Source organism: Dromiciops gliroides, chromosome 4 (assembly GCF_019393635.1).
Source record: "Dromiciops gliroides isolate mDroGli1 chromosome 4, mDroGli1.pri, whole genome shotgun sequence".
NCBI lineage: Eukaryota > Metazoa > Chordata > Mammalia > Microbiotheria > Microbiotheriidae > Dromiciops > Dromiciops gliroides.
The window spans coordinates 301,056,055-301,083,369 of NC_057864.1; the positions used below are offsets into that span (position 1 = coordinate 301,056,055).

General features: G+C 37.0%; 1 protein-coding gene across 1 annotated transcript; it reads right to left on the reverse strand.

The window, feature by feature from the left end:
- Window positions 1-2,223: 2,223 nt before the first annotated feature.
- On the reverse strand, window positions 2,224-25,864 carry LOC122753002 (F-box only protein 21-like). Its single transcript, XM_044000068.1, has 7 exons — window positions 25,607-25,864; window positions 21,002-21,168; window positions 15,800-15,889; window positions 10,439-10,485; window positions 4,635-4,798; window positions 3,211-3,321; window positions 2,224-2,450 (listed from the first exon to the last, which is right to left on the reverse strand). Exons 2-7 carry the CDS (start codon window positions 21,124-21,126, stop codon window positions 2,355-2,357), a joined length of 633 nt encoding a protein of 210 aa, XP_043856003.1. The 5' UTR covers window positions 21,127-21,168; window positions 25,607-25,864; the 3' UTR covers window positions 2,224-2,354.
- Window positions 25,865-27,315: the final 1,451 nt, after the last annotated feature.

Genomic DNA, 27,315 nt, shown 5'->3' on the forward strand with positions numbered 1-27,315 from the left:
CTTTCTAACAATGCACAAACTTTGAGAGTAGAGCATGGTTTTGTTTTGTCTTTGTGTACCCAACACCTAGTGTAATGCCTTGAACATAGCTGTAATTAAACAAATGCTTGTTGAATTGTTGAAACTACCAGATGAACTACAGATGTGGGCAGTGTGAGCTAGCTCTTCCTGACCTTCCTCCAATTTTTAGGGTTTCTTTCTCCTTTTCCACTTTCTATTCCAAACTAAGAACATGTTTTCTGTCTTTTGCCCACATTGCAAAAATGTCTAGTTATGATGCTTTGCACATAGTAAATGCTTAAGCATGCACATTTCATCATTTTACTTTTTTCTTTGAAAAATAAAGAATTTAGAGCTAGAAAGGAATGTAAAGATCAAAAAAGTCACAGAATTTGAGATTTGGAAGCAGAGGTGTGCTTGTGCCCCTGGAGTCAGCTAGAAACTGTCTCATGAAAGCCAATTGTGAAATTTTCAGAGTGAGCATTTACACCTTGGAAATCTGCAAATGCTACAAATCAGGGTTTAATTTGTTGTTTTGTTTATTGTTGAGACTCAAGAAAGTGCTGGAGAAAATGTTAATGCATATTAAACTTAAAAGTGTGTCATTCATACATTTTTTTCATATAGCTAGTTTAACACTTATCAGCACATCTCTGGTTGGAAGGCCTATTTAGCCTAGTTCATACCCCAAAAGAATACCTAACAAGCAGTCATTCAGCCACCACTTGAAGACCTCCAGAAAGGGATAAACAAACACCTTTTGAAGTAGATTGTTCCCCGTTTTGAACAGCCCTAATTTTTAGGAAATTTTTCCTAACATCAAGTCTAAACTTGTCACTGTGCAACTTCCATCCATTGCTCCTAGTTTTGCCTTCTGGGGCCAAAAAACAAATCTAATCTCCACATGACAACCCTTCAAATAACTGTCATGCCCTAGCACCATGTCTTTTCCTCTCTAGGCTAAGCAGTCCCATTTCTTTCCAATGATTCTCACATGATAAGTAATTAAGGCTCTTCATCATCCTAAATGGCCTCCTCGAACACCATTCCCCATCCTTAACTCACCAGTTCTTTATGCCTATCCACCTCAACCCCAGCCCAACCTCCAAATTTCCACTCCAAATCTACCTGCTCCTTCCACTGTGCCTGTGAAATACCTTCACCATAATTAACACATTTCAGTTCATCTTAAACCTTCCTTCCATCTTCCCTCCCTCAAAGATATGGTTCCTTCCCAACAACACAGCTTCCTTAGATACCCAGTCCTGGCTACACTTTCTCTCATCTACCCCAACTTTTTCTTTTGGGAGAGTCCAAATACTTTTTGCTTCCTATTGCAACTTCCAACTTCACTTCACTCCCCTCCTTCAAGGTTTACACTATCCAAATTTATCACCCAATTCATAGCCTGACAGTTGTCATCTATAGACCACCAAGACATTATTCTTTCCTTCTCAATAAGTTCAATGCCTAAGGGGCAGCTAGGTGGCATAGTGGACCTAAGTTCAAATCTAACATCAGACACTTGACACTAGCTGTGTGAATCTGGGCAAGTCACTTAACCCTCACTGCCCCACAAAAAAAAAAAAAAGTTCAGTGTCTAGTTCACAATCTTTCTTTCCAACTCAACTCCTGTTCTTACACTAGGAAATTTCATTATACATATTAATACTCCCTCAAATGCCTTCAATCTATTTAATTGCCAAGATAACCTTCCATTCTACCTCAAGTACAAACGGAGATGACCATACCCATGAAGTTGCTACCACCACTGGTTCATTAATTATAATATTCCTTTATCTGATAAATGATCTGAATTTTATCCCATCTTTCACTGGCTATCCCCTATTCATTGAATATTCTGCCTTCTCAACTTAACCTCTTAGTTTCCCTGGCTTTCTTCAAGATTTATCTCAGCCTACCTCCTTCAGGAGGCCTTTCCTAGTCTCCTCAGATCCTAATTTCTTCCCCTTTCAAATTACTTATGACAGCTCTGTATATATCTTGTATGCACTGCTACTTAGATATTGTCTAACCCATTAGCATGTATGGTCCTTGAGATTAAAGACAATTTTTTGCCTGCTCTTATATCCCTAGATCTTACTGACATATAGTAAGCATTTACTTTGGAAAAGAACTATGTTTAATTGTGCAGGAAACTGGTTTTGTTCATTAACATGAATAAGAATTGACCCGTTTTAAAAAGATAACAGAACGATGTCATGTTTTTAAAATGTTCATTTATTTCAGAAGAATAAGCTGTATCAGTTGTACCCTGCTTTCCATTTGTCACAGTAAAGGAAAAATTTAGATGTGGGGCTGTACAACAAATGCAGGTATTGATTAAAATGGGTTTAATCATGAGGATAAATTTGTTTTAGCCATGGCTGCATAATGTATTTGGATCCATCAAACTTGCTGAAGTAGACTTTCAAGTCAGGATGGAATACCTAAAAATCATTTCCCATGTTAGTTCATAGGTCCAACTTTAGAAAAACACTTTTTTCCAAACATTTTTTTCCACAAGAAAAAGATAAGATGGCTAAAGGAAGAAAATTAAAGAACAACAAAAATAGAACATTCTAAGTCATTCTAATTTAAATGTCACGTGTGATTTAATAACTAGGAATTCATGATCTATGCCACTGATGGAGCCTCATTAGAGAAAGGTGCTAAGAGATTTCATGGCACCAAGGAGACTTATAGCTGAGCCAGCGAGATTATGTTGCAAGGTCTAATTTCCCAAAATGGGTGAAGCTCTGGAGGTGTGAACCTTCTAGGGTTTTGTTATTTTTTTCACCTTTCAGAAAGCATCATGCCATTGTCATTCTTCCTTTCAGAAATGTTCTTAAAATTAGAGATTTAATACCTAAAATATACCATGAAACCATGGCATAGTAACATGCCACTTAAGGTCGCAGTTTATTGTTATTGACATTTAATGAGGGGCAGTTAGGTGGTGCAGTGGATAAAGCACCAGCCCTGGATTCAGGAGGACCTTGACACTTACTAGCTGTGTAACCCTGGGCAAAGCCACTTAAGCCTCATTGCCCCACCAAAAAAAAGGAGACACTTAATGATATATGCTGAAATTTGCACTATTTATACAGTTTGACTTTTATATATATAATCGATAGACCAATACTTACTTGAAGTTCATAATAAATGAACCCTGGAGAAAGAAATAGCTTGTAACTTAAGATACTTTACCTCATATCCTGTAATAACTTTTAGGTTCTCCTCTGGAACATAGATTGTAGATATACCAATTCTGTTGGACTTATTGACTAGAATTCGATAATGAGGAGATTTTCTTAAATACTATGAAGAGAGAGAGAAATATTAAGGATGTATATTAAAATTAATACATTGCTAATTTTAGAAAAGTAATTTCTAAAATAATTTTTAAAATTCAAATAATACATAGATATTTGCTACTTTGCAAATTACATGTTTGCCAGACCACGTTGCTTCTGATTTAGTAAGGCCTAATTTGTTTTGTCAAAATGTCAGTTAAATGCTCCTCTATAGCAAAACTAAATGGCTTTAAGATTTCATAGATATAGTGTGTAACAAAAAGTTTATATTTCTTAATCTGAGCCACAGTTTCACTCAGGTAGAGGTGCTAAAATTCAGGAAAGTGAAACCATGATATGAGGCACTGAGGAGTAAAAGCTACAACTGTGCTCAGAATCATTAAGGGCCTAATTATCAAGACTAATTATTTATCATGTGGCAGCTAAGTGGTGCAATGGATAAGAGTGCCAAGGCAAGACTCACCTTCCTGAGTTCAAATCCAGCCTGACACTTAGCTATGTAACCCTGGGCAAGTCAATTAACCCTGTTTGCCTCAGTTTCCTCATCTGTAAAATGAGCTGAAGAAGGAAATGGCAAACCACTCCAGGATCTTTGACAAGGAAACCCCAAAAGGGTTCACAGAGAGTTGGATACAACTGAAACAATTAAACAATAATAATTACCATAATTCATAGTCTAAAATGGTACACCACAAAACCTGTTCATTCAAGTTTTATTCTTTGAATAGTTTCTTTAAGATATAAAAGTAATAAAAGCAATTACCCAGTTTTGTATGTCTTAAAAACATATAAATCACCCATCATTGCTTTGCATCCATTCATTGGCAGAGAAGCAGTGTGAATCTATGACTATCTACAATTTAGAAATAACCTGTTTCAATTGGTACTATGGCAAATTTGTGGTGTTTGTTGGTGGTGTTTACAACATACTACATAGCCTCTCTGCTACATAATTTCATGAATAATTTTAATTCAAAAAACTTTTGAAGAGTATAATAATTAAATTGTAGTGGAAAAACCATGGCCTTGGAGCCAGAAAACCTGGGTTCAAGGCCCAGCTCTTCCATTTCACTTATTAACCTCTCCTCAGCCTTTATCTTCTCATTTGTAAAATGTAGAAATTAGACAAGATTATTTTTAAAACTCTCTTCCAGCTCTAATAATTCATGAGTCTCTAATATTATGGTCTTCCTTCTGTTACATTTTTAGATATTCTTTAAAGCTAAATTCTTTTATGACCTTAATAAATTAAAATGCCTCTGAATCTAAGTGAATTATCTGTACTAATCTTGTTTTAAAAATTAAATGTTTTCTGACCTCTTTCTCAGGAGGATATTTCTGTTTTAGCCACTCTTCTGGAGCTCTGGCTTCTGAATCCCAACCAATAATTACGCCTGAATAGCCAAGCTGCTTGTGCATTATCACCATTCCCACATTAAACTGAACAAATTGTGGCCTTGGACTTCGAATTCGAGTTGGTTCTAGCATAGTAATGATAAAAATATTAAGTAAAGAAAATATTTGAGCATAGCAGTTTCAAGATTTATCTATTACATCACCAAAAAGCAGTCTTATTTAATGGACTCCAAACTAAAAAAGGATAATTTAACTACCCATGCTGAAAAGGAAAAAGTTAAGCATGAATGATAGACTATAGCTCCAGCCACCTAAACCACTAAGCTTTTATAAGGTTAATATTTGACTCATTTGAAATGTCTTAATATCCCTCTCTTAGTAATACTAATATGTAAATGAGTCCTGATAACAGAAGGTGCTAGTCTTAAGCAACCCACAAACAGAAATCATTAATCCCTGAGTTTTGTTTTTTGGTTTTTTAAGGTAAGTGAAAGAATGAGGTACAATAGCAGAATAAATTCAGATATGGAAGTAAATGTGGCAGAAAAATATATGGACTATGTGGCAAGTTACTTAACTCTGTCTGCCTCATTTTCCTCATCTACAAAATGACCTAGAGAAGGAAATGGTAAACCACTCCAGTATCTTTGCCAAGAAAATTCAAAGTGGGGTCACAAAGAGTTGGACACAACTGAAATGATTCAACAAGGAATAAGAAAACTAGTTCCAGACTAGTTTATAGTTTATAATATTCTTCACCAGATCTCCCTATTCATTTTATTTTTTAAAACTATATCCAATATTTTGTCCCCAATTACATGTAAAAACAATGTTAACATTTTTTTTTTAACTTTTGAGTTCAAAATTCCTTCCCTCCCTTTCCCTGCCCTCCCTCCTCATTGAGAAGGCAAGCAATTTGATACAGGTTATACATGTGCAGTCCTGCAAAACATTTCCATATTAGCCATGTTGTGAAAGAAAACAGATGAAAAAAACCCCAAACAAGAAAAATAAATAAAAAGTATTTTTTGATCTGCATTCAGACTCTATCAGTTCTTTTTCTGGATAGCTAGCATTTTTCATCAAGTCTTTTGGTATTGTCTTGGATCACTGAATTGCTGAAAATAGGTAAGTCATTCACAGTTGATCATTGTACAATATTGCTGTTACTGTGTACCGTTTGTTCTCCTGGTTCTGCTCATTTCACTTTGTATCAGTTCATGTGAATCTTTCCAGGTTTTTCTGAGAGCATCCTTATCATTATGTCTTATATCACAATAGTATTCCATCACAATTATATACAATAACTTATTCAGCCATTCCCCAGTTGATGGACATCCTATTTCCAATTATTTGCTACCATTAAAGGAGCTGCTGTATTTTTATATATTTGGCCCTTTTCCTTTTTGTTTTTGTTTTTCTTTTTTTAATCTCTTTGAGATAAAGACCTAGTAGTGGTATTGTTTGGTCAACAGTTATGCATGGTTTTATAGCCCTTTGGACATAGTTCCAAATTACCCTACAGAATGGTTAAGTCAGTACATAATTTCACTGACAATGTATTAGCGTCTCAATTTCCCCACATCCACTCCACCATTAATTATTTTCCTTTTCTGTCATATTAACCAATTTGATGGTGTGGGATGGTAGCTCAGAGTTGTTTTAATGTGCATTTCTTTAATTAATAGTGATTTAGAGCACTTTTCATATAATTGTAGATAGCTTTGATTACTTTGTTGAAAACTGCCTGTTCATATCCCTTGCCATTTATCAGTTGAGGAATGGCTCTTATTTTTATAAATTTGACTCAGTTCTCTATATAGTTGAGAAATTAAGTCTTTATCAGAGAAACATACTTAATTTTTTTCATAGTTATCATTACTTCATCCTATTCTACCCTCCCCCCATTTGTCCTACTCTCTCCTTTCACCCTATCCATCCTCAAAAATGTTTTGCTTCTGTCTTTTATCTACCCAATCTGCCCTCTCTGCTATCATGCTCCCCCTTCTTTTATTCCCTTCCCCTCCTGCTTTCATGTAAGGTAAGATAGATGTCTATACCCAACTTAATGTGTAAGTTATTCCTTGTTTGAGCCATTTCCAAATATAGTAAGGTTCATTCACTCCATCTTACCCTCCACTGTAAAAGCTCTTTTGTGCCTCTTTTATGTGAAATAATTTATCCCATTCTCCTTTTCCCTTTTTCCCAGAACATTCTTCTTTCTTACCCCTTAATTTTATTTAATTTTATTTTTTAAAATAATCCCATAGTATTCAGCTCACACCCATGCCCTCTATGTATATTCCTCCTAACTACCCTAGTAATGAGAAAGTTTTTTAGGATTTATGAATATCATTTTCCTATGTAGAAATGTAAACAATTTAACTTTATTGAAGCCCCTATGATTTCTTTTTCTGATTTACCTTTTTATGCTTCTCTCCAGTTTTGTATTTGAAAGTCAAGATTTATATTTAGCTCTGGTCTTTCCATGAGGAATACATAAAAGTCATCTATTTCATTTAATTTCCATTTTTTCTGCTGAAGGATTATACTGTTTTGCTGGGTTTGTGGTTCTTGGTTGTAATCCTAACTCCTTTTCCTTTTGGAAAATCATATTCCAAGCTTTCCAGTCCTTTAATATAGAAACTGATAAAATTTTATGTTATTCTGCCTCCACAATATTTGAATTGTTTCTTTCTGGCTGCTTGCAATATTTTGTCCTTGATGTGGAAGCTCTGGAATTTGGCTGTAATGTACCTGGGAGCTATCATTTTGGGATGTCTTTCAGGTGGTGATGAGTGGATTCTTTCAATTTATGTTTTTCCTCTAATTCTAGAATATCAAGGCAGTTTTCCTTGATAGGCTCATTTATTTATTTGTTTGTTTGTTTGTTTGTTTGTTTATTATCTTTGAGCATGGCTTTCAGGTAGTCCAATAATTTTTTTATTGTCTCTCCTAGATCGATTTTTCAGGTCAGTTGTTTTCACAATGACCTATTTCACATTTTCTTTGATTTTTTTCATTCTTTTAATTTTGTTTTATTGTTTCTTGATGTCTCATTAGCTTCCACTTGCCCAATTCTAATTTTTAAGGAGTTCTTCAGTGAATTTTTGTATATCTTTTTTCCATTTGGCCAATTCTATTTTTAAGGTATTATTCGGTATTTTTTGTGCCTCCTTTACCAAGCTGTTGATTCTTTTTCATGACTTTCATTCACCATTCTCATTTCTCTTCCCACTTTTTCCTCTACCTCTCCTGCTTGATTTTTACAATCCTTTTTGAGCTCTTTCATGGCCTGAGACCAATTCATATTTTTCTTTCTTTGGATGCAGCAGTCTTGACTTTGTTGTCCTCTTCTGGGTGTGTGTTTTGATCTTCCCTATCACCATAGTAACTCTCTATACACTTAGTTATCCCTTCCACATGACAGATTTTCCCCTTGCAGTTTCAATATATCACAGGTCAGAATTAAATATTAAATGGAAATTTGGGGGGAGTTTTGCAGAAGCTACAGATGACAAATGAAATCCAGCAGACAACACAGAACCTATGACCAAATACTAACCTAAATTTTACAATGAGGTACTGTAAACACCTCATAAAAGAAAAAGAAAAAAGTCAGACTTCTCTGGTACAAAGGGAGGGCCAAAAAATTTTACATACATTTTCCAGATAGCAGAGGTTCTAAGCCTATAACCCTTAAAATGTGTCGTCAGAATTTTTTTCTGTTGTTTGCTCATTTTTCCAGCCTATTTCTCGACTTAACTCTATGCTAAAATGGGGCTCAACTTCCAGAGTGAAGGGTGCATTTTCCCAAGCTTCAGGGTTTTTATGCAGCTGTTTGCAGAGCTAGTTCTGTTCTTCTATAAGCTTTCAGTTCTCACAAGGAGGTATGATCTAAGGAGAGGTGTGTTTACTCTCTGCTGGCCTGTGCTCTGGTCTGTGAGTGACCACAAGCTTAGCTTTCTGCTCTGGAAACATGACCCCTGTCGCCAGTTCCCTGCAGCCACAAGCTCTGATGTTCTAATGCTCCTTTTTGCCCCAGGACTGTGACTCGATTCCAAGTATAGTCAATGCAGCAGAGTCCTGCCCCCTGCACCAGCAAATGGACTCCTGTAACCTCCTCCTGACCAGTTGTCCAACCTCCTTACCATCTCTGGGCTGAGCACTCCAGAAGCAGTCAGTGCAGCTGGTGATTCAGTAGCTCCAAAGGCCTGTTCCTGGTTTTCTGAGGCCTGATCTGTGCTGGCACAGCTGCACTAGACTATACTCCACTTTCACCCAGGTGCAACAGATCTATCCTGCCAACCTTCTAATGACTTGGGCTGGAAAATTGTTTTGCCCTGTCCTTTTGTGGGTTCTGCTACTCTAGAATCTGTTTGAGGGGTAAAAAATACATATGTAGGGGCAGCTAGGTGGCGCAGTGGATAGAGCACCGGCTCTAGAGCCAGGAGGACCTGAGTTCAAATCCGGCCTCAGACACTTAACACTTACTAGCTGTGTGACCCTGGGCAAGTCACTTAACCCCAATTGCCTCACCAAAAAAAAAAAAAAAAATTTGTATTTGGAGGGAAATTTGGGAGAGCCCAGGAGAGTCCCTGCCTTTTCTCTACCATCTTGGCTCCACCCCCTTTCTCTGTATTCCTAAAAAAATTCCTGATCCCCTCTCATAGCCATCCATCACGGGTCATTTCCTTTCTGGTGGGGCTTTTATTTGTTTGCCATTGTTATTGTCTTTTTAAAGATCAGTCTCAACTCAAAAACAAGTCTTACCTTCAAATTCTGTTATCCTTACCATCTCCCTCCCTCCCTCAACAGCTCTTTCAGTTAGAGAGAAACAAACCCTTCTTGTTCATGATAGCAAGAGGTGATATTTTTTAAAATGGGTTTTACTCACTATTAGAGGTCTGGTCTTATTTATCCAATTAGGCAGAAATGGAGTTTATAGCCCGAGAAGGAGGTAATTTGCAGAGTTCGTAGGGACTTATGGACCAAGGAGAGAACACTGTTCTCATAGTATCCTGAAACATCACTTTTATAAAGCACAACTTCAGGAGATATATTAGAAGCTTTGCTACATCCCAGATGAAGTGCCCCAAATTAAGAGACAACATACAGTAATTCATTAAGCAGCTCACTCAAATGCTTTTAGTAGATAAAGTCATTACTAGGTCGTTACAACTTTAAATGGTTATATATCATAAATGTAAAATATTTCTAGAGATCTATATATATTATCCTTCACATGTTCAGTGTCACTAATGATGTTAATTATTCTCTGTTCCACAGATTCCACAAACCATTCTATACTTTGGACTCAAAGACCATTTTTTAGTTTTTGTTGTGGTCATTATATGCACCTGTATCCTGATAAATTTAACTAATTTCCTAAGCTGCTGTTTAAAAATTAGTGTTTTCATTACATGTTTTCCTTTTTCAAAACCTACTTTTAAATTTGCATAATAATGAATTTTAGAGTTTTGCAAAGATGGCTTTTAGATAGTTTTTGCTTTGATGGATGAATCATATCCATTATAATCCCCATGAGAAAAATTGAGACAACAATCCAAAATAAATAACCCCAGCCCAAGTAAATACAATGTGATCAAGTGAAAAAAATGTTTCAGTTCATGCTCAATTTAGCACCAACTGTTCAAAACATTTTGTACGGCAATAAGGATTTAAATACATTTAATGTCCTGTTGATCATGAAGAGAGGAAATATGGAAATGTTTTTAATGCGCATGTTCTGACTGGCCCAATACCTGCAAAGTAAGCATGGATGTATTCTTCATCTTCATTGTACCAGTTCCTAGAATGAAAAAGATGTAGACTCATTTGTTATACGGGTACAAACAAACCAATACATATATGCAGTTGATTTAAGTCAGCTTATTCAAGAGAGACCATGAAAAGCAACATAAAACGTGTCATGGATATTCAATGCCTTATTTTATTACCAGTATAGAGTTTATTTTTCCCAGCTCTAATGATTCTCAGGCTTCAAGATTAAGTTCAGATATACAGTTGCTCAGTGAAGAATTTTAGGATGAAATTATTATTGGAATCATCATTTCCCAGTTTACTCTAATAAGAAAGTTTGCTTGCAGTGCTTGGAGACCTTATGTCTATAAAAGGGAAAGATATTTCATGAACCATTTCTTGATAGTGATTCACGTAATTCAATTTCTGTATTAAATTCCAAAAAATTCAGAAACTAAGTAGCTCTGCAAGCATACCATTGATGAGGTATGATGAATGACAGACTTACAGACCTAAAGAACTTCCTATATCTCTACTGGCAGAGAAGGTAAAAAACATAGTAATAGCTAGACACAGAGAGATGGGTGGAGCTGCAGTTAAGTTATATTAGTGATTGAAGGATATGTGGGCAATAGGGTGCTTCCTGTTGGAGGGCAGAACTGTGGCATCTGGGGGTGTGCATGGAATCAGCAACCCTAAACCCATTCATAAAACCCAGTTTCCACTGGAGAAAATGCCAGAATGTATCCCCTGTAGATCTCATCACAACTCCTGTGGCAATTAAAGTGTTTCTTTAGAAACCCCACTTAATAAGTGAAGGGCATTTCATGAACATAAGGGCAACTAAGTGGCACAGTGCCAGTCCTTGGAGTCAGGAAGATTCATCTTCCTAAATTCAAATCTGGCCTCAAACACTTACCTTCTCTGTGACCCCAGGCAAGTTACTTAATCCTGTTTGCCTCAGTTTCCTCATCTGTAAAATGAGCTGGGAAAGGAGATGGCAAACCACTCCAATATCTTTGCGAATTGTCATTGACCCACAAGGGGTCATGAAGAGTCAGACATGAATGAAACGACTGAACAACAATGTGAACATAGGAGGAAAATACTATTTAGAAGCTTTTAAGATTCTGAAGATTAAGAATTTTTAAAAAATTATATTGTTTAATTTCTACTATCCCAGCTAGAATACCGAAGCTATAACATTTCTAACCAGTAGAAAAATACTATTAACTAAGAGATACCTAAAGGTAGGTTGAAACAAATTCTCATTTTTAGCTTGAGCGACAGGGTTCTTTCTATGTTTAGAAAACATTCCTTATACTTTGCCCATCTCCTTGACACACAAAACATGAGCAGCTGCTATTTCCCTGGCTGTTTTATAGAAATTAAATACTACTCTCTGGAAAATGGTATTGAGTAAGTCAATATTTACACAAATTGTGATTAATCAAAATAGAACTTTTGTTATAAACAATAGACTATCTGACACCTGAAAAAGAAGTCACCACTAAAAGGTAGTTAGTTATATGTGCCCCACAAATGAAAATTGCCCTGAACAAATTGTGGTATGTTAATGTAATAGAATATTATTGTTCCATAAGGAGCAATAAATAATGAGAATTCCAAAGTACACAAATACTTAAATGAGTGGTGCATAGTGAAGAAAGTGAGCCAAATGAACAGTATCAACATTGATTAAACAATCGAGTAAATGAAGAAGACAAGAAAAGTCAAGAAAACTCCAGTCAAATAGAATGGATAATGACAGTATGAAACTGTTGGGGTTTTTTTTTTTAATACGAATCCTTCCTTTTAACACACTAAACAAAAGGAGAAAGTGGTTGCAATTAAGCAATTTAGTTTAATTATTTTGGGGAAAATGTGCTTTCTAAGGAAGGAGGTATTTAGATGTTTGTTGGGATGTCTGTATACACACATATACATAAACATACGTGTGTGTGTATATATGTGTGTATGTGTGTGTGTGAGTGTGTATATATGTATAGACACATTTTGTTTTGCCAAAACCAGGAAGGGATCTGTTTGAGATGTCTATGCATATGTATGTGTGTATATATAGACACATTTTGTTTTGACACAGCAGACCCTAGTTTGGTCAAAACAAAATGTGTGTACATGTATGCATACGCACATACATGTATGTATATAGACAGACACACATTTTGCTTTGAAACAGCCAATTTTTCCCAACATCTAAACACTTTCTTCCTAAGAAAGTAGATATAAAGATATATATGTACTAATATATACATTTTGTTTTTATACAACATATATACATACATAAATATATGTGTATATATACATTTATGTACATATATTTGCATTATGTAATTTTAAGCCACTACTAAAGGAGCTTTATTCTGATATGGTATGATCAAGACATGGAGGTGCTGACCCAGCATTCTCAAAGGCTGTGTAACTGAGCTCAAGTTCTGTTTGGTCTTGTGAAGCTAACTAGGTTTCAAATACAATCCAGGAAATGAAGAAGCCTATTATTTGAGCACCCAACCTAGCTAGATTCCTAAGGTGCATTTCCAAATGGGAACAGGGCAATGAGTTTTTCAGCCACAGCAATAATCAAATACCATCGACTGCTAAATTGTAGCATGGCTGTTATCTGTATGGGTGAAAAGACAACCCATGTCAATGAAATTGAAGTATCAAAATATTTGTTTTGTTTTTTTTTCAGGGCAATGAGGGTTAAGTGACTTGCCCAGGGTCAAACAGCTAGTGTCAAATGTTTGAGGTCGGATTTGAGTTCAGGTCAGGTGCTTTATCCACTGCATCACCTAGCTGCCCCCAGTATCAAAATATTTGAATTGATGTAGTATAAATCATGTGAATACAACCCCCAAACTGGCTTTTATAATACCTGAATATAGCCTACAATTACTCATATTACTTTAATGACAGTAGGGAAATGGCATACCATATGAAGTCTTAGGTGTAGTGGTGGGGAACTAAAACCAAAATAATGAAGTTTAAAGAGGCCAGTGAAGATTTTTTAATCAACTTAAAATCATTAGCATAGGTAGTAATTTTCATGGAAACACTTTGTATGATTATTTTTAGTGTTATCCATATTTTTGCTTTTAACCATAGATGTGGAGCCTCTAAGATTTGGGGGCAATCTGTATTCAGAACACATAGTATAACAGTTTGGTCATAGTGATTGATCTCAAAATGTCAGTTTATATTGTTATCCTATTGACACTTCATTCTCCTCTTTTTTGTCCTTCATGGCTCCAGAGGGTAGAATTAGCAATACAGGATGGAAGATGCCAGAAGCTGATTTTAGCTTCATAACAATTAGAAAGATTTCATAACCACTAGAGCTCTTCCAAAGTAGAGTAGACTAACTCAAGAGGTAATAGGTTCCCACTGACTAGAGGTCTGCTACTAGACTTTTTAGAGAGAATATAGGAAGCATTCCTTTTGGGGTGTAGGTTGGACCATATGAACTTCAAGGTTCTCTTCTATCTCTGAAATTCTTTGGCTTTCTTTGGCTCATTTTTTACACTCCTCTCCACCTAACCCTCAGAATAGCTGATGAGAAAGGGCATTTAAGGCCCCTGAATGGGTTACTTGTTGAACTGCTTGACTCAGCCAATTGATAGTTTGACAAACAAATGTCAGTCTGTTGTGAATTCATGCTAGCAAATATAATCTCCAAATTTTGGGAAAAGTCCAATGCCTATTGTTTCCAAAATTTTCTTTTTTCTTGACTAGGCATTCAATACATATTTATTAAGCACCTAATATGTGCAAGGCGAAGCACAAAGATACCAAATGACAGTATGTACCCTCAAGAAGCTTACAATCTACATGGAAAGCACAGATCACAGAATCACCAAATCTAAAAGTAGGAAGGAACTTCAGAGACCTAACCTTGAATTATATTGCTAAGGTTCCACCAAGTTTTAAATTCTGACTATCATGGGGGCAAAGAAAATATCTAGATAAGATGCTCTAGGATAGTACTTCTTAATTTTTTCCACATGTAACACCTTTTTCACCTGAGAAATTTTTACATGACCCCAGGTATATAAGTTTATAAAATAGGTACACATAACCTTTTGTTATTGCTAAATTCTTCATAATCTGCACATTCAGTTACGCAACCCAAAGTTTAAGAAGCTTTGCTTTAGGAGAAGCTGAGAAAGGAAAGAAGACTTTCAGCTTAGGGTAAAAGGAAGAGAAATAAGGGAAGGCCTTCAAGGTAGCACCTGAACTGCAGCTTAAAGGAAAAGAAGGATTCATTCAGACTTAGAACCCAACTCTTCTCTTTTCATCAATCATCAAAATACTTACTGCCCTCAACTGTAAAATGGGGCAAGATTTACTTTCACAGAGGATACTTCTAACTACTGAGTAAGGATTTCAAATTTAGGTCTGAAGGGTTGAACTAACTAACTTCTCTGTCCTTACTTATATAAAACAATGTCTAAAATAAGGCATAATGCTTGTTCAGCTCATAAAATGTGTGCTATTGCTTTCCTCAAAGGTCTCTATTCTATTCTATTATTTTAAATTCAAGACCTATAGTATGGGGGAAGGGGGAAGGCCAGAGTACTGTACAAGATATCTGCTTTGCCCCAGTTGTGGGGGAAAAAAAAGAGTTTATGATTTTTGTCATATCATTTACCATTACCACTAACATAGCTATCCTTATTTATTTATTTTTTTTTTTGCGGGGCAGTGAGGGTTAAATGACTTGCCCAGGGTCACACAGCTAGTCAGTGTCAAGTGTCTGAATCCGGATTTGAACTCAGGTCCTCCTGAATACAGGGCCGGTGCTCCATCCACTGTGCCATGTAGCTGCCTCCAGCTATCCTTATACTAAATGATGAGATTTCCATTTTTTTTAAAGAATTTGAGAATTTTCTATGTACAAAGCACTGGACTGACAGAGCTAAGGGATGAACAAAGATGGGTAAGACATGGGTCCTACCACTATGGAGCTTATGGCCTCGAAGAAAAGACTTGTAATCACTATAACATAAAGTGAAATATGAAAATACATCAAGTAACAAAATGCTATGAAAAATGGAACTTATTTTCTTGATCAAGAATAAGTATCTCTATTTTGAATATGCTATATTATTTACTTTATATTAAGCCTATGCTACATAGCTGAATATTCAGAGCTATAGAGAAGAGATAAGAAAATAGTTTTCCCAACATTTTCAATTTTATATCACCTCCCTTAGGCAAAATAATTGTCTTTTGATCATAAGGCCCAGAAAACTAGAGGAAGATAGTAATCCGATTAAAATAATATTCTGTAAGCATTTTCATTATTTTCTCAGAACAAGAATTTTAGCATAATTATGCCCTACCTCATCTTTACCATCTGGTGCTTTAAACTGCTCATCCAGGCATTCAGACCCAGGAATGACCATCTAAACTTGTTCCAGTAGCCAATTAACCTGAAACAAAAATATTGTTTTAAATTAGCCTATAGTTGTAAAAATAGGCATAGTAGAAAAAAAGAAAATTTTTGTAAATTTTATGGAATTAATGATTTCTTCGGTTATGAAGTTAAACATGGGTTGGGGCAAGTCCATGAGTTAGAATAAAATGAATGCTCTTTTATCTCAAAAATTTCTCTACCTTTATCTATTGAACAAAGGGAAGAAATTATTCAGGACAAGTATAGTCCATAAGGGTAGGGACAGTCTTAATTAAACTTTCTATCTTTCCCACACACAGTAATTCCTTCATAAATGTTTAAATAAGGACGTTAAAATGAAAATTCTATAAAACAGAAAAATATATAGCTAATATGAAAAGAAAATTCAATAAACTGATATATTTATTTAAAAGGGTGTTTTCCCAGAGATTAAATCCTAACATTCAGAATATAGAAGAAACGGATGTATATTTGTAAGAGCAACTTCTCTAAAATGGATATGAACAATTTATGGAAGAGGAGATATAAGTTGTAAATAATAACAAAAGTATTCAATCACACAAATAATAAGGAAAATCTAAAATAAAACAATTTGGCAATACTACTGCATATCCATTATATTGGCAAAAGTAATTAAAAGTGATAAAAACAATCCTAGTGGGACTGTGGAAAAACAGGTACATTCATACTTCTATGAGAATCTAAAATGGGTATAGTTTTTTGGGATAGCAACTGACAGTACAGAATGAGAATTACTATATTAAACTGATCAGACCATTTGACCTAGTTGTATGTTACTAGGAAATGTACACCAAGGATGTCTAGTTTTAATTACCTATATAAAATATTTTTATTTATGTTATCCATGTAGAAAGATGGAAGCATATGTCTAACAGCTGAGGAATAGCTATGAGGAAATAAATCTATATAACAGAAAAATACAACATTGTTGAAATATGGAAAGACAAAATCATGAAAAGTAAAAAGAACAGAACCAAGAGAACAGTATACACAAAAAATTATAACTATAGAAATGTGAGAAGACTAACATTAGAAAGAGACATTCAATTCAATCAAACAAAAAAATCTAGGGGGCAGCTATGTGGCACAGTAGATAAAGCACTGGCCCTGGATTCGGGAGGACCTGAGTTCAAATCTAGCCTCAGACACTTGACACTTACTAGCTGTGTCAACATTGTTGAAATATGGGCAAGTCACTGAACCCTCATTGCCCGGTGGGGAGTGGGGGAGGGGGGAAATCTGTGTGCATAGGAAAAATAGAAAATTTAGGTAAGATAAGTATAGTAACATAAGACAAAAATGACATAAAAAATAATCAACAAGCTTTTTCAAATAATGAGTTCAAGTATGTTTACTAGAAATAGTTTTGATTATATATTCAAAATGGGCTTTTATGTCAAATTAATAATAAAATTAGTTTTCTTAAACAAAACATGGTCAGCATAGGCAACTATATATAAAACTTGTGCAGGTAGATAACTGTTGTAGTGAAATCCAAGAAACACTATGAAACTGGTACTTTCAGACAGACTTTATCAAAATTGAAGTCTATTGCTACAATAGCTTGAAAAGGTGTGGTTGACTACTGGTTTCTTCAAAATAAGTTAGATAAAGCAAGTGTTAAATATATGCTGTGTGTGGCAAGTAAAATTATATGTGGTTGCCCTATTTCTGTCCCAAGTTTAGGGAAAATTAGCTAGGGTTTATCATATATTTGTTACTTAGAAATTAGAGGATACTGCACCAGTTTGGGGCATTAAGCATTTATTAAAGCATATTAAATATTGGTAAAGAGAGCATACATGGCTCTGAAAGATAAGAAAGCCTAGCTAGGAAAGAGAAGAGAGAGCAAAATGGACATGTCCTGCCTCCTTGAGTGTCCCAGGGCCAAGAGAGTGAGTCACTGTGTAAACTTGCTGCAGGCAAGAGGAGAGCCCTTACACGCTACTCAAAGCTAATTGGCTAGCATCATTCAAATCTATTGGTTTACTGGATTTGAGGGTGGTCCAGCTGATGTCAGAGTACAGAGCCCTCCAGGGGAAAAAGCCTTCAGGTAGGTGTGGCTTTAATCCCTATTCACAGTCCAAGGTCCAACCACATTTCTTTTGAAATTCTCCTGACTCTGGGCTGGCCCCAAGAAAGGTCTGGCCTGGCTCTCTGGGTCTCATAGAACCCCAAAACACCCTATTATTAATAATTTTCTCACATATGTTTGCAAGTCTTTTTATAACATACAGAAATGACATGCAAAATGGGATTTGGTCAGGACAAAAGCAGTGGTATCTGAAAAGTTAAATAATGCTGCATCATTTTGCCATGAATATTTGAATACAATATTAGGCACTCTCAATAAAAGACTATTTTAACAGAAAAAAATCTAAGTTATATGCATATAACTTTCATCTGCCAAGAGAAAAGGTATGTGCCATTTGAATAATCTGAATTATGACACAACTTTAATGTGTTCACCTATATTAAGGGGAATATATCTTATGCAACCTATTCACCCTACCCACCAAACTCTTCCATGTACTATGCAGGTAAGGTCTTGGGTACTTGTTTCATCAGAGAATTATAATTTTTGTCCTTTTTTAAAGGTTTTCTGCATTTCTCTGAGTTATATCTTGGAGATAATTCTTTTTTCTACAAAGGAACCTATATCTAACTTTATTATTACACTAATGGGGAAAGAGGATTCATTAAAAAGAATTATAACTTTAAAAGATGACTGTTCTGAATGATTTTCCAAATAATTTCTAAGTAAAACACATATAATGAACCTTTGAAATTAGATGTTCACTGCTTTCCTGCTTTCTATGTGTAGTATCCAACTTTCTATGTGGATCAAAAGCAATTACATAATTCCATCTGTACCACTCCTGCCTTCCAACAGTATGGAAGAACTTAAAAATCTTGTGTTTCTGTATTTGGCTAAGAAATGCGTTTTTATAGTTAGATAGTAATGCAATTATCTGAAGTTCTGGAATATGGCCATGATGTTTCCAAAACAAAAAAATTAATTCATACATTAAAGACCAAGTTCCAGATAATCTGGAAAATGACAGTTTCCCTTATCCTGCCTCCCTGCCCAACTCTACTTGGTCCATAATTCCATGATGAATATGCATGTTGCCTCTCAGACTGATATTAAGCATTGGCAACTTTTATGAAAAGAGATGGTGATGTCCAACAAGAAGGAGTATTCCTCATCAGGAGTTCTCTGCAATCAAAGTTGACCATTGTGTTAGATTTCTTAATCTTTCAAAATTGTTCATTTTTACAATGTTGATTTTATAAATTGTTTTCCTGATACTGCTCACTTCACTCTGAATCAGTTCATATGTCTTCCCAATTTTCTCTGAAATAACTTCTTTCACAACATTTCTTAAAGCACAATAGTATACTATTATATTCATATTCCATAATTTAGTTGTATGACATATGAAGTCTAAGAAACATAATTGCTAGATAATTAACAATCATTTTATTAATTATGGATAGCAAATAATAAAATATGGACAGTGGCACTTTCTGGAACCAAAGAGAAATCATGGGGTACCACCCAACACATATGCCCTTGGAGGGTAGGTGTTCCCAATAGAAAGAAATCAATTCTGATTGATTAACAATTAATGAGAGAATTAATATTATAATGACAGAAGGATTTATTTTAATGAAGGACTGGGGGGGGGGGGGGAGGGAACTAGAGTCTGATCCTGTCACTCTTGGACAAAGAGACTATCTCTATACCCAGACCACCCTCAGGTGGCAATCTAGACAAAACAGATCCACCCAGTTCTTTCAGAATAGAACACAATAGGATGGAATTCATCTAGATTAGATTCTCTTTATAAGGTCTTCTAATTGGGTGGAGTGAGAAGCATGTATCCAGAAGATTTGAGCAATCTCATCTAGCAGCAATGTCCTTCACAAGGATTAGGTTTTGATTAAGGAAATAGAAAGGGGAAAAAACCCTGGATCTTCCCAATATTAATTGTAATTAATATAAGAGAAAAATAATAATTTTTCTCATCAGTGATTCCTCAATTGATCAGTACACCCTTAGTTTCTGGGTTTTTTTCACTGCAAAAAGGGCTACTACAGTATTTTTGTATATATAGGACCCTATATTTCTTTGATTCCTTTGGGGGATAGAAATAACTATGGTATCTCTGGGTCAAAGGGCACTGTAGTAGGAACAATATCCTAAACTTTCGCCTCTGTGAGTTACTCTAATTTTTCCTTAAAAGATATTAAAATTTTCTTCAAAACTTCAAAAGCTCAGAGGACTAAAGGTTCAAACTAGTAATACCACTTCCTCATCATGTGAGTATAAAGTAGCCATGAAAAACTCCAGGGTCACTCCAAAGTTTGGCTGGTGGATCACAGTGGATCCAAAGTCCATTATATTATAATTTAGAGGCAAGGGACCTTTGCTAAACTGAATGAACTTGAGGTATCCTCAGTTCCTATCCTTATCAAATATCTCTCTGCTATGACTAAGTAAATCTGTTCTAATTAACTGTTTAATGACATATGAATTTCTCAATATCGAACCAAATTTACCAAGGGACTGGCCTGAGTCCAATTTCTGGATGATTCAAAAGGCAGATTATATAATTTATATTTTTTAATTACCAAAAGGTTTTGTGACCATCTGAATACTGTTTTAGGTTAGATGTTTGGCTATTAAATATAGTATGATACTCCAAAATAAATATAACACTAAAAGTTATTTACACTCCTGGACTATATAAACTATGTGTCATTTTCCCTTTCAGAAAGATATGTCTCCTTTACATTTTCTTTAGGGATATCATCACCTCTGTAATACACTGTGCTGCATACACTGTAAAGTATACACATTTATTTTCAAAGTTAATGATATTTTACTGGGGAAATAAATGCCAGTGTGCTGATCAAGAGGGAATAATGGCAACCCTTAAGTATTTCTTGCCAAGTAAACTTTAAGACAACATTTTTCAAAGTTGATTTGAGAGTTCCCTACAAATAACACATACAGATCTGCTTAGAAGATTGGTGGGTATTTTTCTAAGTATTAAAGAAAATGAAAGCCTAGTGATAAAAAGATAATAAAGAATACCACCTTTCTATTACTTGAAGGCTTTGAGTAGAATCAGCTCTATACCACTGAGAAAGTAAATATTGAGCTGGTAATGCAGCTACAAGGACACAGAGTTGTATAATCATAATAGCATTAATGGTAGGCATCTCAACAATGATACTTCCTCCAAGTTGCTTTTCTTTGCCAGCCTGCAAAAGAAAAAGATGAAAAGTTGTTCACCAATCCCTACTGTCCAACTCCCAACCAATCGGTATTTATAGTTGAAATATTCAACATTTTCCCAGTCACCAGCTATACATAAAAACTCAGTAGTACTCCCTGAATCAAAACTAAGTTCAAGGCAGTGTGTTTTTTTAAATTATTACTATTGCTATAGAGATCAATTTTGGGTAAGCATATTATTCTTTTATTGATATATGTAAGGGGCTAAAATTCTATCTATGATGTCTAAAACCTAACGAATGGTCGCCTTAAATTAGAAAATGTAGAGCACCAATCTTTGGGCATTAAATATTTATTAAAAGTGTATTGGGGGGGCAGCTAGGTGGCGCAGTGGATAGAGCACCGGCCCTGGAGTTGGGAGTACCTGAGTTCAAATGCGGCCTCAGACACTTAAAACTTAACTAGCTGTATGACCCTGGGCAAGTCACTTAACCCCAATTGCCTTACTAAAAAAAAAAAAAGTATATTAGGGGGGCAGCTAGGTGGCACAGTGGATAGAGCACCAGCCCTGGAGTCAGGAGTACCTGAGTTCAAATCCAGCCTCAGACACTTAACACTTACTAGCTGTGTGACCCTGGGCAAGTCACTTAACCCCAATTGCCTCACTTAAAAAAATAAAATTAAAAAAATAAATAAATAAAATAAAATAAAAGTGTATTAGGAGGGGCAGCTAGGTGGCACAGTGGATAGAGCACCAGCCCTGGAGTCAGGAGTACCTGAGTTCAAATCTGGCCTCAGACACAACACTTACTATCTGTGTGACCCCGTGCAAGTCACTTAACCCCAGTTGCCTCATTATTAAAAAAAAAAAAAGTATATTAGGGGAGGGGGCAGCTATGTGGCACAGTGGATAAAGCACTGGCCCTGGATTCAGAAGGGCCTGAGTTCAAATCAAGTCTCAGACACTTGACACTAGCTGTGTGACCCTGGGCAAGTCACTTAACCCTCATTGCCCCTCAAAAAAAAAAAGTGTATTAGGGGATAGTAAAGAGAAACACATGGATCAAGTATGAAATTTGCTTGCTTGCTCTCCCTATCCTACCTGTCTCTTGCTCCCCTCCCGAAGTCTCCCACCCAAAAGCCCACTCGATCCTCCGCTTCTCCCAGAAGCTTCCTGAGAAACCAGAAACAGGGGCATCCATACACACAGCTAATTGTACATCCAAGCTAATTGGCTGGTAGCTCTAGTTGACAGGTCCCACAGGTGGTTCTATAGATGAAATTTCTGGATGCCAGGCAATTTCCGGATGCTGGGTAACTTCCAGACACTAAAGTCACATGGTTTCTAAATCACATGCTTTCTCCTCATGGCGGAGCTTCCCTGCAATGTCTTTCCCAACAGGGGGTGTCATTCCAATTCTCACATATAATATACCAGCAAAGGACTGACCACATGTCTCCCTAACTTCTAATGGTCTCAGCTGCATGGTAGAGAAAACAGGGAGAGAGCTTCAGCATGGCAGTTATTGAGAGCAGGAGAAAAGCCCCAGATGACCTACAAGACACCCAAGAGAGAGTATTTGTGGCATCTACCAAGGGTTTTTAATCTTCTTTTGACAGAGGGAGATCATTATACATTGATCAAAGCTAATTGGTTACCATCATACAATTCCATTGGTTGACATGATTTTGAAGATGGTCTACATTAAAATGAACTCTATAGATGACATTAGGGAAAACTATGCAAAAGAACTTCACTGAAGTTGTTCAAGGCAAAGTCCATTATCTAGGTGTGGTTTTTTTTCCCAACAGTCCTTCACTAAGCTAGACAAAAGAGTCTTCCCTTTCTTTTTTTCTTTTGGGTTTGTCCCACATCTGGGAGAACAGGACTTTCTGGAGTTGGAGTTGGGGGGTAGGGGGGGAGAAAGCATGGAGAAACTGATCTCTGGATCCCCCAAGGAAATCCATTATTAATAATTATTTTCTCAAAGCAAACATTTTTCTCTATGTTAGCATGTGAAAAATGTCTAATTCAAAAAGACCCCCAGACCATTAGTGAGACTGAGGGAATTTTACCTTTCCCCACATCATCTACAACTGCCCTTTTGAAAATTTTCATACAGTTTATGGCTGTAAACACTTAACTTAGATCAAATAAAATCACCTCAAATTTATACAGATGGTATATAGGTTATATGCATATGCCTTGAAATATTCATGAAGGCTATAGGGTATGCAGGTAAGAGTGCCAGATTTAGAAGTCAGAAGACTTAAGAGTCAAAATCAGGCTCTATGACATACTTTCTGTTTGACCTGGGGACAAGACATTTAACCTCTCTGGGCCTCAGGTTTTATTCATCATATGTGAAAAGAGGAGAGTTGATTCCCATCCAATTCTAAGTCCCATGATCCCACTAATAAAAAGGTATTTCTACTTTAAGGAAAAGATATTGCAGCAGTAACAGTTTAAGTCCCTTTTACAGAGAAGAGGTACAGAGTACAACAGAAACCACCACAAGAAAAGAAAGGTAACTTCTTAAAGGACTTAGTCTTTTCCAGGCCATGTAATCCCTTAACTTCCCAAAGACATTGAATATTACCTTGGATATGTAATGGAATCTTAGAATTTCAGAGCTGAAAAGGACCTCTGGTCCAGTTATGCCCCTCTACAGTATCTTCAACATGTGGTCAGCTAGTATCCACTGGAAGATCCCCAGTAAGGAAAAGCCCACTACCTCCCAGAGTGATCAATTTTGGATAGCTCCAAATATTGGGGGGAAAATTTCCTTACACCAAACCTAATTTTGTCTCTGTAACTTTCACTGATTTCACTCTCAAAGGGAGTACATCCTAATGGGAAAGGCAAGATGTAAATAACTAGATACATATAAGATTTATACAGAATGGATAGAAGGTAATCAGAAAGGACAGGAGTTAGCTGCTGGGGTAGTGAAGGGGACTAAAAAGGGTCTCTTGGGAAGCTGGGAGGAGCTACACACACACACACACACACACACACACACACTTTTTAGCTTCCTTTTAGGAATTGTCTTCCTGATTTGTGTTCCCAGCACTTAGTACAGTATCTGGCACACAATGAAAAATTAAGAAATGCTTGTTAACTGACTAGCCAATGCCATCAGTCATTCAGCCTCTACCTGCCTACCTACTCACCCACCCACCTGTTGGTCAGTCCATCCAACCATCTATCGTCTATAGGAAAAATTTACTACCAGGTGGTAGTAGCTCAAAGGATTGGGCATAGATTTTGTCTCTACAGCTATTCTCCCGGTAGAAAGTTACAGCAGTGCTGAACCGGAGTGAAGATCTGGCTGGGTTCAGCTAGGCTCAGCCATTCACCCAGATGTGTGATCCTATTCCGGTTGTAACTTCTAAGCTTTAGTAGTCTCATCTATAAATTTGGAAGTGTAATACTCTTATACAGTTTATCTCAGAGAGTTGTTGTAAGGAAGTTACTTTGTAAACCTGAAGATGCTCTGTAAGGTCTTTGAAAGCAGAGGCTGGTTTTGTTTTGTTTTGTTTGTCTTGATGACCTTGCAGGTACTAGGTTCTTCCTAGTAGAAATGTAATCTATTATTATTATTGTTGTTGTTGTTGTTGTTGTTATTATTATTATGGTCAAATCACCTGCAAATAAGTTCAAATGTAAGATGGCTTCTACTTCCAACAAGAAACTGCTGCTGCTACTGCTACTGCTATTGCTACTGCTCTCTACCGACCTCCAGTTATCATCTAGTCTAGTTATCTAAATATGAAAGAAATCCTAATTTTTAGAAAAGTAGTTTCATCTTATGTTACCCATAAATTAATATAGGAAAATCCATCTTCGTGCTGGGAAGGCACTAACAGCTCCGAAAATCCCCTAATTAGTCACAACAGGGAAGGACAACTGCCTGGGGGAAGGGAAAAACACTCAGATGTAGCTGCTTCATAGTCTTCCACTCTATCCATTAAGAATTCGAAACATCCCTTCTGGGTGCATAGAATATATAAGATATGCTCGGGTTTTTCTTTTCTTATCTCTTTTTTAAAAATTAAAATGATCCTTCTGATGTATTCTGAATTTAGAAGCTGTTTGGGGAAACCGCCTGAAGGCATGGGAGGAAATCAGGCGGGACCACAGTCCCAAGAAATCCCTGAGGGCACTATTTGGGTCCCGAGACCTTGGTGCATCTGATGGAACTCGAGATTTTGAACCAGTGAACCTAGGTTCAAAACAGACCTCCGATGCTACTTATGTGACTTTCGTCAAATCGTTTCCCTTCTCTGGGCTTCAGTTTTTACATCTGTAAAACGAGAAGATCGAACTAGATGACTTGTTTGTTTTTCCCCCCATCTCCATCTCCATCTCCATCCTCCCAATCCCTACACCCTGGATTTACAGACAACCCGGTTTCCATTCTTTCTTCCCTCCCTCCTCCCCAGACCCCTCCCTCCAACTACCTTATCTTTCCAGACAGTAGGCTTTTTGCAGTGCTGGTTCAGAAGCCGAGTCTCCAAGTGCAGGTAGGACGAGAGGAGCAAAAGGTAGTTAGTAGCCGCCTCCCTGCTCCTAGACCACACAAGTACCTCCCTCCTGGCGCCCGACCCGAAGATCTCTAATGCTTCTTCCTTTCAGCCCCACAGAGATGCCAGTCTCCCCTTGGGAAGATGATAGGGGAGAACAGACTCTAGCCTAGGGGCTGACCGGGAGGTGCCACGTACGCCACCGCCCCCTGCAATCTGATTCTAGAGAGCTGTAGGCTGAAGTCGGGTAGGGTGGGGACAATTATAACCCTGCTTAGCTGCCCTTTCTCTATCTCCATGTACACCCCTCTCCCAGTCTGTCTGTACCGAAAGCAGAAGAGAATGTGTGACCCCAGAGTGTTAGTCAAACCTCGAGTCCCCAATATTTAGGGCAAAAAAACTCTGGGTCTGCCCCCGCATTGGGGGTCGCGTAACTGAATGTGGGGGTCGCGGAAAATTGGACAACAATAAAAGGTTATGTATACCATTTTTATATACCTATGTAAAGGGGTCACGAACGGAAAAAGTTGAAGAAGTCCTGACTTAAGGGAACAGTTCCCAATGTTACAAGTGAGCTAACATAAGGTTTGCAAACCTTAAAGCGCTATATAGATGCTGGCTGTAATTATTATTACTGCTAATTACAAAATCAGAAAAGTTGAAGCTGAAAGGAAACTTACCCCCCCACCAAATAAAAATAAGAACAAAAACAAACAAAAAACAAAACCCTTCTCACTTTGGAAATGAGGAAAGTGATTCCTAGGAAAGGTATTTGCCCTAGATGACACAGGCTGGTCAAGTGACAAGAGTTCGAACTTAACGTCTTTTGGCTCCAAATCCCGAACTTAACGTCTTTGAGCTCCAAATCCCTCACTCTTTCCTTAGAACCTGAAGCGCTTCCACTGATGAGTGATTCTTTCCTCCTGGGGCTCTGGGACGTGGACCCTAAAACGCCTCAACCTGGCTTTGTGCTTTTAGAAAATCCGGGTGAAGTTCCACGGGAGTTCCCGGGGCTAGGTTTGCAAGTGAAAAAGCCCCGCAATTTACTACAACTCTTTAAAATCGAAGAGCAGGTGTAGCTATAGGGTAAAAAAGCTGGGGTAGGGGCTGAGGACTGATGTAATTAGAAACTTTAGATTCTTTTTCTGGTAACAGTTCCTGCAAACAGTGAGGATCCAGCTGCACCTGCAGTCATAGAGAAAAGGGGAGGGGTGGGGTTGTGTTTTTAGTTGCAGAGCTGTGGTAGAAATATGCAAATCAGACTGTCTTGTTTCTTCATTTTATGCAGCTGGCATTTAAAACCCTGCTGTCTGAAAGACAGGAACTATTTACTCTTCTCACTAAACTTGAAAATTAGACCAGACAAAGTCTTCCAGAAGGCTTCAGGTTCAAATACTGCCTCTGACGCCAGCCTCCTGATCTGTTCAATAAACAACTTCCGAGGGTCCCAGGCCACTCTGCTAATACTCTGTGTTGCAGAGGAGTTGCTGATGTGGCTTCGTGGATGGATGGCTATCCCACACCTGGAGTTCCCTACATGACTAAAATCACACGTCCAGGCTCTCTCCATCCCGGCCCCTCCCAAGAACTTTCCCTGGTATTCTAAAGAGCAGTTTCCCTTGTCCTTGATATTGTGGGGTCACCTA

Bases quoted from the DNA above. Each gene is read 5' to 3' on its own strand.
- LOC122753002 (XM_044000068.1), bottom strand. From the start codon at position 21,126: ATGCCTACCATTAATGCTATTATGATTATACAACTCTGTGTCCTTGTA. The intron at 15,890-21,001 runs GTGGTATTCTTT...TTTTTGTTTCAG, and splicing joins AGCCTTCAAGTAATAGAAAG to GTTAATTGGCTACTGGAACA. The intron at 10,486-15,799 runs GTAGGGCATAAT...TTTTCATTCTAG, and splicing joins CACCAGATGGTAAAGATGAG to GAACTGGTACAATGAAGATG.